General features: G+C 43.6%; 1 protein-coding gene across 4 annotated transcripts in view; it reads right to left on the reverse strand.

Annotated features, from left to right (window-relative positions):
* GAD1 (glutamate decarboxylase 1) overlaps positions 1-17058 on the reverse strand; it is a 61554-nt gene that overhangs the window by 15460 nt on the left and 29036 nt on the right. For all 4 annotated transcript variants that reach the window (XM_028749989.2, XM_028749998.2, XM_028750017.2 and 1 more), the window contains exons 6-10: positions 15558-15648; positions 4335-4447; positions 3398-3513; positions 466-545; positions 225-279 (exon numbers count right to left, since the gene is read on the reverse strand). In XM_028749989.2, the coding sequence (XP_028605822.2) occupies positions 225-279; positions 466-545; positions 3398-3513; positions 4335-4447; positions 15558-15648 (455 nt within the window). The remainder of the gene's footprint in view (positions 1-224; positions 280-465; positions 546-3397; positions 3514-4334; positions 4448-15557; positions 15649-17058) is intronic.

Raw genomic sequence — 17058 nt, forward strand, 5'->3', positions numbered from 1 at the left:
GATTATTAGTTTCTCCCCTTGCTGGGGGTCTGGGGGGGGGCAGTGGAGCTCCAGCAGCAAAGGGTTAGTATTGCACTGTAAATTAATTTATTATTTCTTCCTTAGCTTGTCTTACACTGTGTGGTATGCATTTATGTAGAAGACAAAATGTATGTTACTTATGTTCATCTAACTAGGAAATATATTCAGTCCTCCCCCCCCTAAAAAACAAACATCAGGGTTACCTTTTGTTTGGCTTCCAGAATTTTGGCTTCCAAATCAGCTGGTATTATTTTGCCTCTGCAGTCAACGTGAAAGACAAAAACAAAGAATATTTTAAAACAAATAAATAAAGACCAAATAGAAGTGAACACTAACCATAGTTTAATTAATTCAACTGATCTAATTAGTAACAACATTAGCATCTTGTTGCACAGAACAAAAAACAAATAAACTCAATACAGCTATTTTGCTATGGGAGCAGACCTTTCGTTGCACTTTATTAAAATCACATTTTCTGTTCCAAAACCAAGCGCAGCTCCAGCTTTCTTTATTGAGTAGTGACTCTGCAAAAACAACAGCGACAAAAACTCGTCAGTCCTTTTAGAAAGGAATGAAAGAAAATGAAGTCAAGTTTAGTTGTGTAGTAGCAATGGTTGCCAGCAGGAGATGCCCTAGCTGCTCATTGCAAGCGCCACGCACACAAAAGGCTGTTATACCCTTTTCTGTGGCAGCTGCTTCCAGGCACAAACCAACCATTTATAGCAGGAGTCGCCAACCTAAGGCCCATGGGCCACAAGCGGCCCATGGGGGTCATTTAACCAGCCCATGGACCCTCGCCGCCTGCTTGGTTGGCTCCCGTGTGCTGCACTAAAAAGGAGCAGAGCAGAGTGGGGACCGCCTTCCGCGACGCTGGCTGGCTTCTCATTGGCTGCAGGAAACTCCTGCAGCCAATGGGAAGATGCGCAAGCCTCCTCCATGTTGGAAGGAGCGCTTGAAACAGTATTTGAGCATGTGTGCATGCGCGTGCAGACACTCCGGCCCACTGCAGCGTCTGCGGGACCATGAACTGGCCCAAGCCACAAAAACTTTGCCGATCCCTGATTTAAAGGAAGCAGTTTGAATGCAGTGGTAAAAGTCAGAGGGAATGGTCTGGAATAAGTGCTGAAATAAGGGTCAGACATGATTTAGGAGCACCACAGCAAGCTATAAGCTCTAAACATTTCCAAAAAATATATAAAAAGAAGCAAAACAACCCAAAACATTATTACAACTAGGTCCCCCACCTTGCCTAAAGATTAAAAAGAGAGATACAGTGGTACCTCGGTTTAAGAACAGCCACGTTTATGAACGATTCGGTTTACAAACTCCGCAAAACCGGAAGTAGTGTCCCGGTTTGCGAACTTTACCTCGGTCTAAGAATGAAAGCCGAACGGTGGAAGGGCACCGGCGAAGGAGGCCTCATTAGGGAGAGTGCCCCTCGGTTTAAGAACAGTTTCGGTTTAAGAACGGACTTCCGGAATGGATTAAGTTCGTAAACCAAGGTACCACTGTAGATACCAGGAATCAGATCTGTGGGGTGGCAGATTCTGTTCCTTGATTCTGTGCGGACAGGCACTTTGTACACACTCACAGGCACTTTATTCGTTATGTAACATTACTATGAATGCTTTGAAAGGGGGGCAGGGGAAGTGTTAATTAGTTGAGGACATGGTAAGCTCTAACCAGGGGTCAGCAAACTTTTTCAGCAGGGGGCCAGTCCACTGTCCCTCAGACCTTGTAGGGGGGCCGGACTATATTCTGAAGGGAAAAAAATGAACGAATTCCTGTGCCCCACAAACAACCCAGAGATGCATTTTAATTAAAAGGACACATTCTACTCATGTGAAAACACACTGATTCCCGGATTGTCCGTGGGCCGGATTGAGAAAGCGATTGGGCCTCATCCGGCCCCCGGGCCTTAGTTTGCCTACCCATGCTCTAAGACAAATTAAGAGATATTTGGGGTGACTGAGCTTTGTAGATAATGTGAGGTATCACAAGCAGCCACATCAAATGCTGCCAAGTAAATAAGACATGTTTTGTCTTCCTCACAGCCTCCTTGTCCCTAACACTGCGCTACAGTCTGGTTTGAGGAAAATCTCTGTCAGAGTGCCGTGAGCGGTTTTGTCACAATGAAACATTTGCAGGTGGGTGGGGGATGTAAAACCCACTTCTGTATACAGTGGTACCTCAGGTTAAGTACTTAATTCGTTCCGGAGGTCCGTTCTGAACCTGAAACTGTTCTTAACCTGAAGCACTACTTTAGCTAATGGGACCTCCCGCTGCTGCCGCACCGCCGGAGCACATAGAATCATAGAATCATAGAGTTGGAATAGACCACAAGGGCCATCGAGTCCAACCCCCTGCCAAGCAGGAAACACCATCAGAGCACTCCTGACATATGGTTGTCAAGCCTCTGCTTGAAGACCTCCAAAGAAGGAGACTCCACCACACTCCTTGGCAGCAAATTCCACGGTCGAACAGCTCTTACTGTCAGGAAGTTCTTTCTAATGTTTAGGTGGAATCTTCTTTCTTGTAGTTTGGATCCATTGCTCCGTGTCCGCTTCTCTGGAGCAGCAGAAAACAACCTTTCTCCCTCCTCTATATGACATCCTTTTATATATTTGAACATGGCTATCATATCACCCCTTAACCTCCTCTTCTCCAGGCTAAACATGCCCAGCTCCCTTAGCCGTTCCTCATAAGGCATCGTTTCCAGGCCTTTGACCATTTTGGTTGCCCTCCTCTGGACATGTTCCAGTTTGTCAGTGTCCTTTCTTGAACTGTGGTGCCCAGAACTGGACACAGTACTCCAGGTGAGGTCTGACCAGAGCAGAATACAGTGGCACTATTACTTTCCTTGATCTAGATGCTATACTCCTATTGATGCAGCCCAGAATTGCATTGGCTTTTTTAGCTGCCGCGTCACACTGTTGGCTCATGTCAAGCACAATTTCTGTTCTCATCCTGAAGCAAAGTTCTTAACCTGAAGCACTATTTCTGGGTTAGCAGAGTCTGTAACCTGAAGCGTATGTAACCTGAAACGTATGTAACCCGAGGTACCACTGTACTGGATACTGCATACTGCCTCCAAAGCAAGCTTAATGACAGAGATGGTGGCTAGAACCAACTCTAGGAAACAGAATCCTCAGAGAACCAACCATCCTCCTCAGGTTCAACAGAACCTCCATCTAAGTAGCTGGAGGTCATTTTCTGTGACAGTTTTAGGGCCACCCCAAAATATGCAACGGGTGGTGTTGAAATCAGGCAGTCGTACCCCTTCAGAATTGGGCTGATGGTGATGGAATGGCATCTTCCTTAGCCCCCCTCCCCAACAATTGCAGTAACAACAGTTAATTAAGCTTGTTGAGCTCACATGTTCTGAGGTAAAGAGGACCAGTTTAGGCACTGCAGCCATGCCTTTGGTTTTGACTTCTGGGAAATATTTGTAGCGGGCAGCCATGATGCTATACATATTGGATATAGCACCACCTGTAACAAGAGAACATGAGAATAGAACGTTAGAAAAGAGATAAGAGGGAGGGCGGGAAAAGTTTGGTGTTACGAATGGAGGCAGAAAAGCATAGCTGGTGAAATGTGCTGTGTACATTTCATACAGGCATGGCGGAATTTAGAGCTGTGATGCAACAGAATTGTTTGTGGTCTGCCCTCGGCCCCCTAAGTTAACGTGCCGCCTCATTCTGCCCAATGGTAGGACCAATTGTAGGACTAATTTTTTTTTTTAATTCATCCTCTTAAAATTCTACTCTACTAAAATTCTACTTAAAATGGCCTATCAGATAGTAACTGATGCTTTTAATGCTGTTTGTAAACAAAGTAATAAGTAAAGGTAAAGGGACCCTTGACCATTATGTGACCGACTCTGGGGTTGCGGTGCTCATCTCACTTAATTGGCTGAGGGAGCCGGCGTACAGCTTCCGGGGTCATGTGGCCAGCATGACTAAGACGCTTCTGGCGAACCAGAGCAGCGCACGGAAACGCTGTTTACCTTCCTGCCGGAGCGGTACCTATTTATCTACTTGCACTTTGACGTGCTTTCGAACTGCTAGGTTGGCAGGAGCAGGGACCGAGCAACAGGAGCTCACCCCGTCGTGGGGATTCAAACCGCCGACCTTCTGATCAGCAAGTCCTAGGCTCTGTGGTTTAACCCACAGCACCACCCATGTCCCTTTTAAACAAAGTAATAGCATACAGTTAAAAGCATACATGCTCAGCAACTACTGTAGTTGTATTTTTTCCAGCCTTAACCGGCAACTTGGCATTTAGGGCAGCATGTCAAAAGTGGAACTTACCCGGTGAGAATATTCCATCTCCATCTTTATTTGACCATCCGATAATCTCTCTCATTTTTCGAAGCGTGATTTGTTCCATGAGGACAAAAACAGGTGCAATTTCGTATGTAAACCTGGGTACGTGAATAGACATTTGCAATAAAATAAAATTAAATTAAATGCCAATACCTGTTTCACAGGAATGAATATAAAAATGTTTATGCTTTCTGAAAAGGTACTATTGCTTTTACAACCTTTATGGGACTCAGCCTACAATCCTATGCCCACTTAATAAACCCCACTGAATTCAGTGTATATGTCTACTTCCGGGTAGACATGTACAGGACCGCACTTTCAGTTAACAACAGTCTGTTGTTTAAAACATTCAAGAAATGGGAGGAGAATCCTGGTTGACAAAACAAGCATGAATACTGGGACACCGAAACTCTGTAAGAGCTTAAAAACATCAGCAGGATTCACACAACGCTTGTAATTTAAATTAACAAAGATAAAAATGGAGTATAACAAATTTAGATAATTAGAGGCGGTTAAAAGGGGAAGTACTTTGGAATCCAAGGGAGGGGTGGGAGGAAGTCCTGGGGTGAAGGGAACCCCAGAAAGGTTTTGATATGACTATGGTTTTGTGAAATTAAGTGTATATTTCTGTGTGTACAGTGGTACCTCAGGTTAAGTACTTAATTCGTTCCGGAGGTCCGTTCTTAACCTGAAACTGTTCTTAACCTGAAGCACCACTTTAGCTAATGGGCCTCCTGCTGCTGTCGCACTGCTGGAGCACAATTTCTGTTCTCATCCTGAAGCAAAGTTCTTAACCTGAAGCACTATTTCTGGGTTAGCGGAGTCTGTAACCTGAAGCATATGTAACCTGAAGCGTATGTAACCCGAGGTACCACTGTACTGTAAACTGCCTGATGATCCTTGGATGAAAGATGGTACAGAAATTTAATAAACAGATAATTAAATATCAATTAATCTGTGTTTGACCATACATTTGTCTTGCTCACAGTTTACACATAAACAGTAAGAAGGAGACAGCCACACCGAAGAAACCTTTTCATTTTTGGCAGCAATTCCTTCATCCAGGCAGACTGACAAGAGTCTGTCATGACCTGGAATACAAAAGAGCTGGGAGAAAGCTATGAAGCTGAGAGAGTGAATTGACTATATCCAAACCAGGCAGAATAGCTTTCAAATGAAGAGCAGCAGTGCGTCTAGGCATGCCAAATATAAATCGAAGAAAGTAGGACTGAAGTCGTCCTAGAGGGAGAATTAAAATACGGAAACCAAGCAGGTACTCCAAAAAGAATCTGGGGTGCAATTTCAGCTTTAAAAACACAAGAGGCCACTGGGATAGATGTGCCACACTTTGCACAACGAAGCAAACAATTGTGTTCACACTCTGCTCTGCATTGGCTCTTGGCAGTTTCCCCTGTTGCTGAATCCGAGAGGCTCATGAAACGAAATGACTGAATTCTTTTATGAGACAACTTCATCGACTACAGTGGTGCCTTGGGTTACAGACGCTTCAGGTTACAGACTCCGCTAACCCAGAAATAGTACCTCAGGTTAAGAACTTTGCTTCAGGATGAGATCAGAAATCGTGCGGAGGCAGCGGGAGGCCCCATTAGCTAAAGTGGTGCTTCAGGTTAAGAACAGTTTTGTTGAGTTGTGGGCGAACATATCAGATGACACAGCGATTCTTCCAAAGCAGCTCTTTATTTGTAAGCTGGAACAGAACTGACTGAGGAGCTCAGTCAGCCTGCTTATATAGAGCTCCAGAACAATGTAACTGTTGCCATTTTCTAAAACTATCCTCCAATCACTGAACGTCACTTTCGATCCTTCATTTGCATAACTATCTACAGTATCCCCCTGCTGGCCCAGGGTGAGAACTTCAGTACATAACAAGTTTCAGGTTAAGAACAGACCTCCGGAACAAATTAAGTACTTAACCCGAGGTATCACTGTATAGTTATCGGGACTCATCTGAGCATCTGACATGGTTTTGGGTGTATAAGGATTGTTGTGAGGATAAAAAGAGATGGGGTGGGGTGGGGGTGGGACTGCATGTTTGCCAACTTGAGCTCCTTTAAGGAAAGGTGCAATATAAACATAATGAGAAAATAAAAATAAAACTTAAGGGACAATTCAAATCCCTGGGGCTTAAAAGAACAACACACCCATATCATCCCTGCTGCTCACAAGGGCCTCTGCAGAAGGTGAGGGAAGTGGGGTGGGGGAGCCTCTTCAATGCACCACATCCTATGCTAGCATAGCACAGAACCTTAAAATTTGCCGTCACATGACACTCAGAAATTCAGTGGATCCTAAAATCGTGATATGGAATTATAAAAACACCGATTATAAGAGGCAGGACTATGATGATGTGGAAAATGCTTTGGAATTCAGACCGTGGCAAGTAAAAAAAATTAAGATTGCAATTTGGAAGGCAGTTGGACTTTTTTATTTTAGTTTTTTATTTTTATTGGATTTGATCTGATATGTCAATTGGATGTTCTTATTGGAAAATTAATAAACACTTTAAAAAAAATAATTCAGTGGATCCTCTGCCAACTCAGCTCTGAACCCTATTTTGGGGGACTTGTGTTGGCTATCACCACCAAGGGTGCTGCAGGCAGAAGTTTCTGCCCACCAGCCATTTCAGAGGGTGTAACGGGGCAGAGGTCCCTCACTGACAGAAGCTGATGGGTCCAGGAAGGGATGGACAGAGGATTACTTGCACCCCATCCAACCTCTGTCCAGCACAGTGCATTATGGATTGGGACTTCTCTGTTTAGTAATTTTTTTTATATACTCTGTGATTCCATGACTTCTATGTACAAATAATTTACAAAAGTCAATTTAATAAATTAGATAAAGTTCCTTGAACACCCCCTGCCCCCACAAATATCCTTTAATTTGTTTTCCAAACTTTTAAAAATTACAGTGGCCGTAGAATTTTGTGATTATACCACTTAGCCTTAGCGATTATAACTATATTGCTGGTGAGGCTGCAAAGTGTTTTAGTTCAAAGAGTGTCTTATTCTTATTTGGAAAACATGTAGCCAGAATGCAGAGAGAGGCTGTGGAAACAGTAAACATCAGAAGGCTTCTCACAAAGATAATTAGAAATATTGAACTTGAGCTTTAAGAAACACCAAAACCAATTATTTGTGTGGATTTATTCTGCATATACTCCCCAAGGACAACTAATTATACCATACCACACAATCAATACCTGTCAAGAGTAATTAAAAAGGATGATTTTCTAATTACCAATTACAGATAACAAGAGAGCAGTCCATGGCTTCATCCATTTAATGGGAAGCAAGAATCACTGCATGTTCCAATTAATGTATTTCTGCCCCTGTGTACTAACATTTCAAAGCATGTTCTATTCTTCTATTTCAGGACAAAGAAAAGTCTAAAACAAAATTACTATTCGCATCAAACAGGAAGTTGTTCCTTCATTAAAGTTCCAGGCAAAACTCTTCACTCCTCCACAATAAAGGAAATAAACCCAAAGAGAATTATAGCTAACTGCCACAATAAAATTCTTCTACTGCAGTGGTTAAGACCAGATAGATAACTGCAAATTTTCTTGTAGCCCAATCGCATCAGTTGCAATAGCACAAGCTGCAGCGATTTGTGCCCAACAGCTAACTAACACGGCATCCGATGTTTCCTCCTCCTTCTTTGGCGACCACTCGTAGCCAAGTAAGATTGTCTTCCATGAACACAGTCTTAACAGCGAGTCCATAAGTGACTGTGGAGGTCGATTCTGGATCCACACATCCTTCCACAGTGGGGACATAGGTTTCCGGGCAGGAGTTGATCAAGGTGAGGGTTTGCCAAACATGCCTTCTTCTTAGCTTGTTTCTCCCTTTTGTCCTGAGTTCGAGTGTCTTCAAAGTCCACGACACCTTTGGTAAAGGCTGTTCTCCAGTTGGAGTGCTCACAGGCCAGTGGTTCCCAGTTGTCGGTGTTTATACTACAGTCTTTTAGATTTGCCTTGAGAGAGTCTTTAAACCTCTTTTGTTGACCACCAGCATTACGCTTTCCATTTTTAAGTTTGAAATAGAGTACAGTGGTACCTTGGGATGCGAACGAGATCAGTTCCAGAGCCCCGTTCGCATCCCGAACAGAATGTAAGACGCGACAGCTTGTCTGCGCGTGTGTGGGTCCCGTTTCGCCACTTCCACACATGCGTGTGACGTCGTTTTGACTGTCTGCGCATGTGTGAGCAGCGAAACCCGGAAGTAACACACTCCGTTACTTCCTGGTTGCCGCAGAGCGCAACCCGAAAGCGCTCAACCTGAAGCGTATTTATCCTGAGGTATGACTGTGCATAGTTGCTTTGGAAGACGATAATCAGGCATCCAAACAACACAACCACTCCAATGAAATTGATGTTGGAGAATCATTGCTTTGATGCTGGTGATCTTTGCTTCTTCCAGTACACTGGAATTAGTTCGCCTGTCTTCCCAAGTGATGTTTACATTTTTTTCAGAGACACCGGAATCTTTCAAGGAGTTGGAGATGGTATTTATAAGTGGTCCATGTTTCACAAGCGTACATGTAGGACATTTGTAGCTTTGCCTGGCTTGTTCCCCTGTCAAAAAACCCCCAAACCCCTTCTCTTGCTACACTGAGGCTGGCTTCATACGTTTCAAAATGAATGTGGTGCCAAGGTGGCATAGTGGTTCAGGTATCAGACTGGGAGACCAGGGTTCAAATCCTCACTCAGTCATGAAGCTGAGTAGATCCCTTGGGTCAGCCACCAACGATTGGCCTATCCTACACCACAGGGTTGTTGTGAGGATAATATGGAGACAGCTCCTTGGAACAAAGGTGAGATATAGATGCAAGCAAGCAAGCAAGTTGGCAATTGATCGATAGATCGATCGATCGATCAATCAATCAATCAATCAATCAATAAAGAGTGTCTGTATATTATATTGGGGACACGGGTGGCGCTGTGGGTAAAAGCCTCAGCGCCTACGGCGGTTCGAATCCCCGCGGTGGGGTGTGCTCCCGTTGCTCGGTTCCAGCGCCTGCCAACCTAGCAGTTCGAAAGCACCCCCGGGTGCAAGTAGATAAATAGGGACCGCTTACTGGCGGGAAGGTAAACACCGTTTCCGTGTGCTGCGCTGGTGCCGGCTCACCAGAGCAGCTTTGTCACGCTGGCCACGTGACCCAGAAAGTGTCTCCGGACAGCGCTGGCCCCCGGCCTCTTAAGTGAGATGGGCGCACAACCCCAGAGTCTGTCAAGACTGGCCCGTACGGGCAGGGGTACCTTTACCTTTACCTTTATATTACATGTACCTATTAGTATATGTTGTTTCACATATATGTGCAGGCAACAGGGACCCCTGACCAATTTTATGCACTCATAAGGGAAGCAAAGGGGAAAGAGAGATAAATAATTAGCACTTTTCCATGTTTCGGAAAATGCTGCACATATACAGAGTAATTCCCATGGTGCACCTGTTTTAATATCTTACCATTAAACAATTAATCAAAATATTTATACCCTGTCTTTCCCCATGTACACATAGGACCTCCAGCACAGACCACAATTATAACTGACACAATGAAACAATAAAAAACAGCATATAAATAAAGAGCAAAGTAAAATGACAGCAGATAAAAGAGCACAGAAGCCGTGGGTAACATGAAACAAACAGGGGAGAGAGAGAAATAAGAGTATAGCTTTGTTTTAGCATCTGAAAACCAGCAGGGAGGGAACTAAGTGAACTGCCTGGGCTAGTGAGCTCTGCTGACAAGGTGCTACCACCAAGAAGACCCTATTTCATGTGACCACTGGCCAACAAGGACAAGTGATTCCAAACATAGGTTCTAGTCAACTGCAGCATTCTGTACCAGCTAAAATATCTCAACACTTTTCAAAAGTGCCCTTCACAGAGAGTGTTGTTTCTGTTCAGCTTGGACGTGACCAAGTCTCTGGAATACCCACGGTCTTCATAATGAGTCGAGAATGTTTCTGGGGTCTTGTGAACAGTTGCATTCTAAAAGCAACAATTTGTTTAACTAATGCACTGAAGGACTTTTAAATGGATATTTTTTTGGCTGAGATTGTCCAAACGTATTCCAAGGAAACACGAGCCAAGGGTCTGGTGCTGAGGATCCAACTTCCTTTCATCAGGGAATTCCTTGTACAAAGTCTTACTAAACTTAGGTTACTATTAGATGCATTTTCTTCTTCCCTTCAGGTATTTTGTGTCAAGTACACCGCATAGACTTTTAAGTACCATCAGCGTGAGACACAAAAAGTTTGGAATTTGTATATAATAAATTGATGAGAAGATGGCAGTCCATAAACTACCTTAGGTAGCTGATGTGCTAGGTATGCTATCCTACATAGTTTGTGGGTTCTGATCAAAATAAGTCAAGCAATCTTCACCTGTACAACATCCAAGATGTGAAATTTTCCAGGGATGGTACATTTATAGGCTGCGTGTGCATTCATCAAGCAGCTGGGGCCCGGAAAAAGACAGCTACACAGCTCGAGTCATTAATTTGGGAGTCTATACCAAGGTCTGCTGAAGGCAGTGGGAGTTCTTCCATTGGCTTCAGTGCATTTTGGATTAGAGCTTGAGTATCTGTAATGAATATTTGAGTATCTCCTGATCTTCAAACTACACACAGTGACTTCCCAAAAAGCCTCTGTCAGGTGGCTGTTGCGGTTGCTCGAGAGTAACCAGGCAGGACTCCGACCTGTGTTTTACAGGCTTTATTTGGGTGCAAACTACTTACAGTGTAGCCACTGAGCCTAGGACTTGCTGATCAGAAGTTTGGCGGTTCGAATCCCCGCGACGGGGTGAGCTCCCGTTGTTCGGTCCCTGCTCCTGCCAACCTAGCAGTTCGAAAGCACATCAAAGTGCAAGTAGATAAATAGGTACCGCTCCGGCGGGAAGGTAAACGGCGTTTCCGTGCGCTGCTCTGGTTCGCCAGAAACGGCTTAGAAATGCTGGCCACATGACCTGGAAGCTGTACACCGGCTCCCTCGGCCAATAAAGCGAGATGAGCGCGCAACCCCAGAGTCAGCCACGACTGGACCTAATGTTCAGGGATCCCTTTACCTTTACCTATTTACAGTGAAGAGCCCCAAAGCTCATGTCTGGCTCAATCGCTAGCAGAATCCGGGAGTGGTCCTTTTTTGGACCTCACCCAACATAAGAGTTTTGTTACCCCCAACTGTCTCCACCCCTCTCTGCGCCTCAGACTACTGCGCAGGATGGGTGATGGCAAGGGCGTGTTTCCCTCCTGTCCGGCTTGCCCAGGAGTAGTGTTAAGGCTCCTACCAGCATCCTCTGGTCCTTGCACCTCTTCCCCACTGGAGGTGGGGCTTTCCTCCTCCCCAGAAGAGGAACTGCTTCACAAGATTTTCGGAGGCTCCCTTCTATTTCTCGCCTCTGAGCCGATGGCAGTTCCCTGGCAGTTATGATGATGACGGCAATGATCAACAGGTGCAAAAATAAAACGATCCATTCAGATCCCCATTTCAACACTTGCTTTGATTTAATAAAATCAGGAAAATATAAAGCTATCCATGTTTTTTTTTTAAACTGTGCTAGTAAAAATTTTCAGCTTATGCCAGCTGCTATAAAACTTCAGATTCAAGCAATTTCTGTTGGTGAGTGTTTGTATATGGGGCACCTTGAGTTGGTTCTTTGAACCAAAAATCACGGAAGTTTTCATACCCCTGAACACTACACACCAGGGCAGTCACAAACAACTTACACTGCCACTATAAACAGCATAATTTTTCTAGAAAAAGAGGTGCCAGAACTCACCATGAATCTCTCCATTTATTCTCTTAAAATGGCAATGGCGCACACCTGAGAGGTGCCAGAACTGAGTCTGAGTTCCAGCAGCTTCCAGCTGAAAGCTATATTGTACCGCATATAGCTAACAAGAGACGCGGGTGGTGCTGTGGTCTAAACAACTGAGCCTCTTGGGCTTGCGGATAGGAAAGCCAGTGGTTTGAATCCACGTGACAGGGTGAGCTCCCATTGCTCTGTCCCAGTTCCTGCCAACATAGCCATTCGAAAGCATGCCAGTGCAAGTAGATAAACAGGTACCACTGCGGCGGGAAGGTAAACAGCATTTCCGTCACGGTTCTCCGTGCACCAGTAGCAGGTTAGTCATGCTGGCCACATGACCCAGAAAGCTGTCTGTGGACAAATGTCGGCTTCCTCAGCCTGAAGTGAGATGAGCGCCACACCCCATAGCCACCTTTGACTGGACTTAACCATCCAGGGGGTCATTTACCCTCTACCTTTATAAGTCAAGTGATCTGGGTTGTCACCAATATGTGGATGACACCCAGTTCTTTCACTCCTTCTGAACAAATGTAGGTGAGACAATGGGTATTATGAATCAGTACCAATAAGCTGAGATTCAACCCAGGCGAGGGAGAGTGAGTTCCACTGCACAACTGAGTAGTGTTCAATCTGTTTTGTAGGCGTTGCACTTCCAGGTTCATATAGGGTACGGACTCCTTTTATGGTTGCCGTATTTCTAAAAGTAAAAACCAGGACACTCCCAAAGTTGAGCTTCTTTTTACAAAAACACCAAAACAACAACAGCACATGATTTTTCAACTGACTTGCCTAAGATCCAGGACAAAGTGCCGCCTTTCGGAAATTTCCCCGGGTGTCAATTCTGTCTTTGAAATCCTGGTAATGTCCGGGAAAATCTGGACGTATGGCAGCCCTATATTTGATCCAGCTCTTCCTAGAGGCATAGGTAGCCTCTGTGGCTTGGAGCATTTCTCATCAGGTTAGGCAGATAAATTAGTAGGGACCCACGCCGGAGAAAAATAGCCTTGCTACCGTTATCCATGTTCTGGCATTCTCTTGTTTGGATCATTGCAATGCATTGCATGTGAGTCTACACCAAAGTATTAGACCAGTATTTTGATGTCTGCAGTGGCTTCCAGTCCATTTCCAGGCCTACTTCAAAGTGCTTGCATGGCCAAAACTGGCCTGGGGCAAGATTGCTTGAAGGAGATACAGTACACCTCTCTGGACCTCAAGATTGTCTTCTGTGGCTGTTCTCTGGCTGCTTCTACCAAATGAGGGGTGGCAGGTGGCTATGAGAGAGAGGACCTTCTCTGTGGTGGCTGTCTGGTTGTGGAAAGCCCTTCCTTGGAGAGGTTTGCGTGGAAATGTCTTTATGGTCTTTTTTGCACTAGGTATTTCCATTTGAAAACATTCCAGAGCTTTGTAGAGCCATTGCATAGATGCCATGTTCTGCTGCTGATTTTACCCTGGTTTTATTTTGTGGCTGGTTTAGTTTTGTTGTTGGAGTTTGTGTTTATTATGCATGTTGATATTTTTTTTTACTTGTAAATTGCTGAGAGATTATTTGTTATTGGGCAGTGTATAACAAACAAGCAAGGAGTGACAGATGTTTAACTCTCCCATTGAAACCAACAGAGCATTATCAGTGGATGGTGCAAATGGCAGAAAGTTCGCTTTTCCGTTTGAAGGAGAAGCTCCTTCATGCGTTGTCATTTTGCCCACAATGAACTTGCTTTCGCATCTGGTGAGATTTTTCAGCTGCTTATGAATGTAGTCATCACTGCACACATCTAACAGCGGTCTGAAATAGAAACCTGCCTTTTGATCGCTGATGAGTATTTGGAGTCCTCTCATGTCACACTTTCTAAAGCCCATGCAAATCAATACACAATTTCAAACTGCCTCCAGGCGTGTCTCACACCCGCTGTCCATCCCTTTCAGTAGGTCTGGGGACCGATACCAACAATCACCTTGAACTTCATTTTAACTTTTCCCCCGCAACCTCCGTATCAATAAAGATAATTGCATTTCATAAAATGATGGAATCTAAGGCTAACTCAGTTGCAATTTCCTCCTCTGCTACTGAAACTCCTTCTTTGCACTATGTTAAAGCATAAGACGGAGACTAAGAATTCAGCTGAGTATGTTATCACTCCACTTTCTGGTTCTTAATCCATTCTGCATCAATGAAGAGCATCTTGCCAACTGCTTCTACAGGTGATTAAAAAATAACCTTAAAATCTAGTTCTGGTCTCTCCTCACCTTCTGAGCACATTTTGTTTTTATACATCAATTCCAGTGGAAGGTTTTGATTGTAACTCAACTTTAGCCCTCCTTTTAGTACAGAAAATATGAAAGTGTGACTCCTCCAGATATACTGGTTATATTTAAAACAAACAAACAACTAGCTTCAGGTTTGTAGCCAGCACGCCTTCCAATTCCAAGACTTTAAACAGGGGAATTCTAAAAAGAAATCTTAACCACCCCGCAACAACATTAAATATACTCAGGACAACTACAAAGACAGACAGAGGTAAACCTTGAGCCAGGTTCAGATAAATGTTAATATGCCTGGGTTCTCTATTAGTTTAATTTCTCATTCGGAATATGTGAAATGAACCTATCAAAGGAACCAGGAGAAATTTCTAAAAGTGGAGAAGATGGATCAGCGTTTCCCTGATTATCTCCCAAGATGGGGGTTAGCAGCAGCAGCTGGAGTGCTTACGCTACTTTTCCTAATGTGTGCACAGCAAGCAGTTTCAACCTCCTATCCATTTGTTGTGAAGATAAATAGATGATGCACCCAATGAATTTCTAGAACTATTTATTGTGGATATTTAACTCTGCTGCCAGTTTCCATCCCTCCACCTGCCAACCTCCCATAGATTTATCCACGCCATAAACCATGGGTGTAAACAATAGAAATACTTAACTAACTTACCAGTCACGTTGGTTCTGCCCCTCCCCCCCCAGTCCTGCTCCCCTAACAAAAATCCTAGCTACGCCCATGTCATAGAACAGCATGACCCCGCAAGTCCCTTAATTTTCTTGATATGGTCTAGGTGCCACAGTATCACAGAAGTTAAACCCCTAATTAATCTATCTACATACCCATACACACACCCTTAAATATCCTTGTCTACTTAGAACAGAGTCCAAACCCAAGAGGATAAACAGAGACAGTCTAACCAATTCATCTGTCTTTGTTTTTAGCACATTGAAGTGATGCTCTAACTCAAGGATAGCTAAGTGCTGTGCCCTCTAGCTTTGTTGGACTTCAATTCCCAGTGGCCCCAGCCCACAGAACATGGTCAGGGATGATGGGAACTGTAGTCCAACATCTACAGGACTTTGCCTTCTCACCTTACAGCAGAGAGAAAAGTCCTAAGGTACTTACATGTTTGTATTAGCAGTAGACGTCAGCCATTCTCCAGCCAAGCCAATGATATCAAGCCCTGTAGAAAGCTGGTTGAAAAAGCGAGGGTGACCTAGAAAAACAAATGACACCATCTAAAGGAAACATGCATATTATCTATGCATCTGCATTGCTTCTGGTTCCCTGAGGTTTCACATTCTTTTATCAGTAGCCCCCCAAAAATGATTTTGCAAAATGTGTTGCATAAAGTTATGCCTTCAAACTAGAAATGCTACTGTTTGTTATTACTATTTACAAGAAGGAAACATGTTTATAATTTAGGTAGGTGGGAAATGGGAAATGCAATAGTTAACTCCATGCATTCATCTACTCCTTTTCAGAGAAGTGTATTAATCTAGAATGCACCAGCATTTGATTTATATGCATTAAAGTTAAGTCTCAATAAATAGGGATGGATCTGTGGATCAGGTTGCTTATTGTATAGTAATTATTTCTTTACCTCTGCTCTTCTTTAAGACTGAAATACCATACCCACTAATCTTGGAATAAGCACCATTATATTCAATGAAACTTACTTCCAAGTAGACATGCATAGGGTTGCATTTGTAGCCCTACAGGCAATGAATCACAAAGAGGTAGAAGCAACTCTGGGATGCCTCATTTTATATTTTGACTGCAGTTCTATAAATATTTTAATTATTGTATATTTTCTATTATTACTAACGAATTCAAAAATATAGCAGACACCTGTCACAGCATCCCTTCCCTCTAGCGTCCTATTAGGAAAACATAATTTCGAGACCTTCCATTCAGGGTGGCTGATTGCATATTTATTTAGCAGCCGATTAAAAGACTGCCAACCCCTTTCTTCTAGCCAGATCACAGAAGCAAAGAGGCCCGTGATCCTGACCCACAATTTAAGGAGCATCTTTTGTTTCCTATTTTCAACCAATGAGCTTTATCCAAGTGACCTTCAGAAAGAAAATTAGCTTTTAAAAAGTATCGGTTTTGAGAGTGAGAGACAGAAGGTAATTCAGAAAACGTATTTCATGCAAAACCATGCTGACAACCTAATGGCTTGTTCTGACACAAGTTCATAAAGCTGCCTGGTGCCCAGTAGCAGAGAAGAACACTGTCAGATCACATTAGGACTCACATTAAGGTTTGATGCACACACTTAAAAGGCCCTAGAAAAATCTAAATCTAATCACTGAACTATTTTTTCATGACTTCAGTGAAAACAGGTATTCAGCGGCCACATCATCCCTCCCTACTAGCAAGACTTAACCCAAACCTGTTCATTCTGTAAGTGTTGCAAAATTAAATCCTTCATACTGTAATTAAAACAAAAAAACGAACAACTGGATTCAACTAGCAAGACATAATGTTTACTCCAAGGAAATCAACATCTGGAGGTAGTCCAAGATGATTTGATGCCCAAGGTTGAAAATCCAAATGGTGTTGCACCATGATGGCAAAAAAGAAAATATGAAAGTAGAAAACTAGCGTCAGGCATGCCCTG

Source organism: Podarcis muralis, chromosome 1 (genome assembly GCF_964188315.1).
Source record: "Podarcis muralis chromosome 1, rPodMur119.hap1.1, whole genome shotgun sequence".
NCBI lineage: Eukaryota > Metazoa > Chordata > Lepidosauria > Squamata > Lacertidae > Podarcis > Podarcis muralis.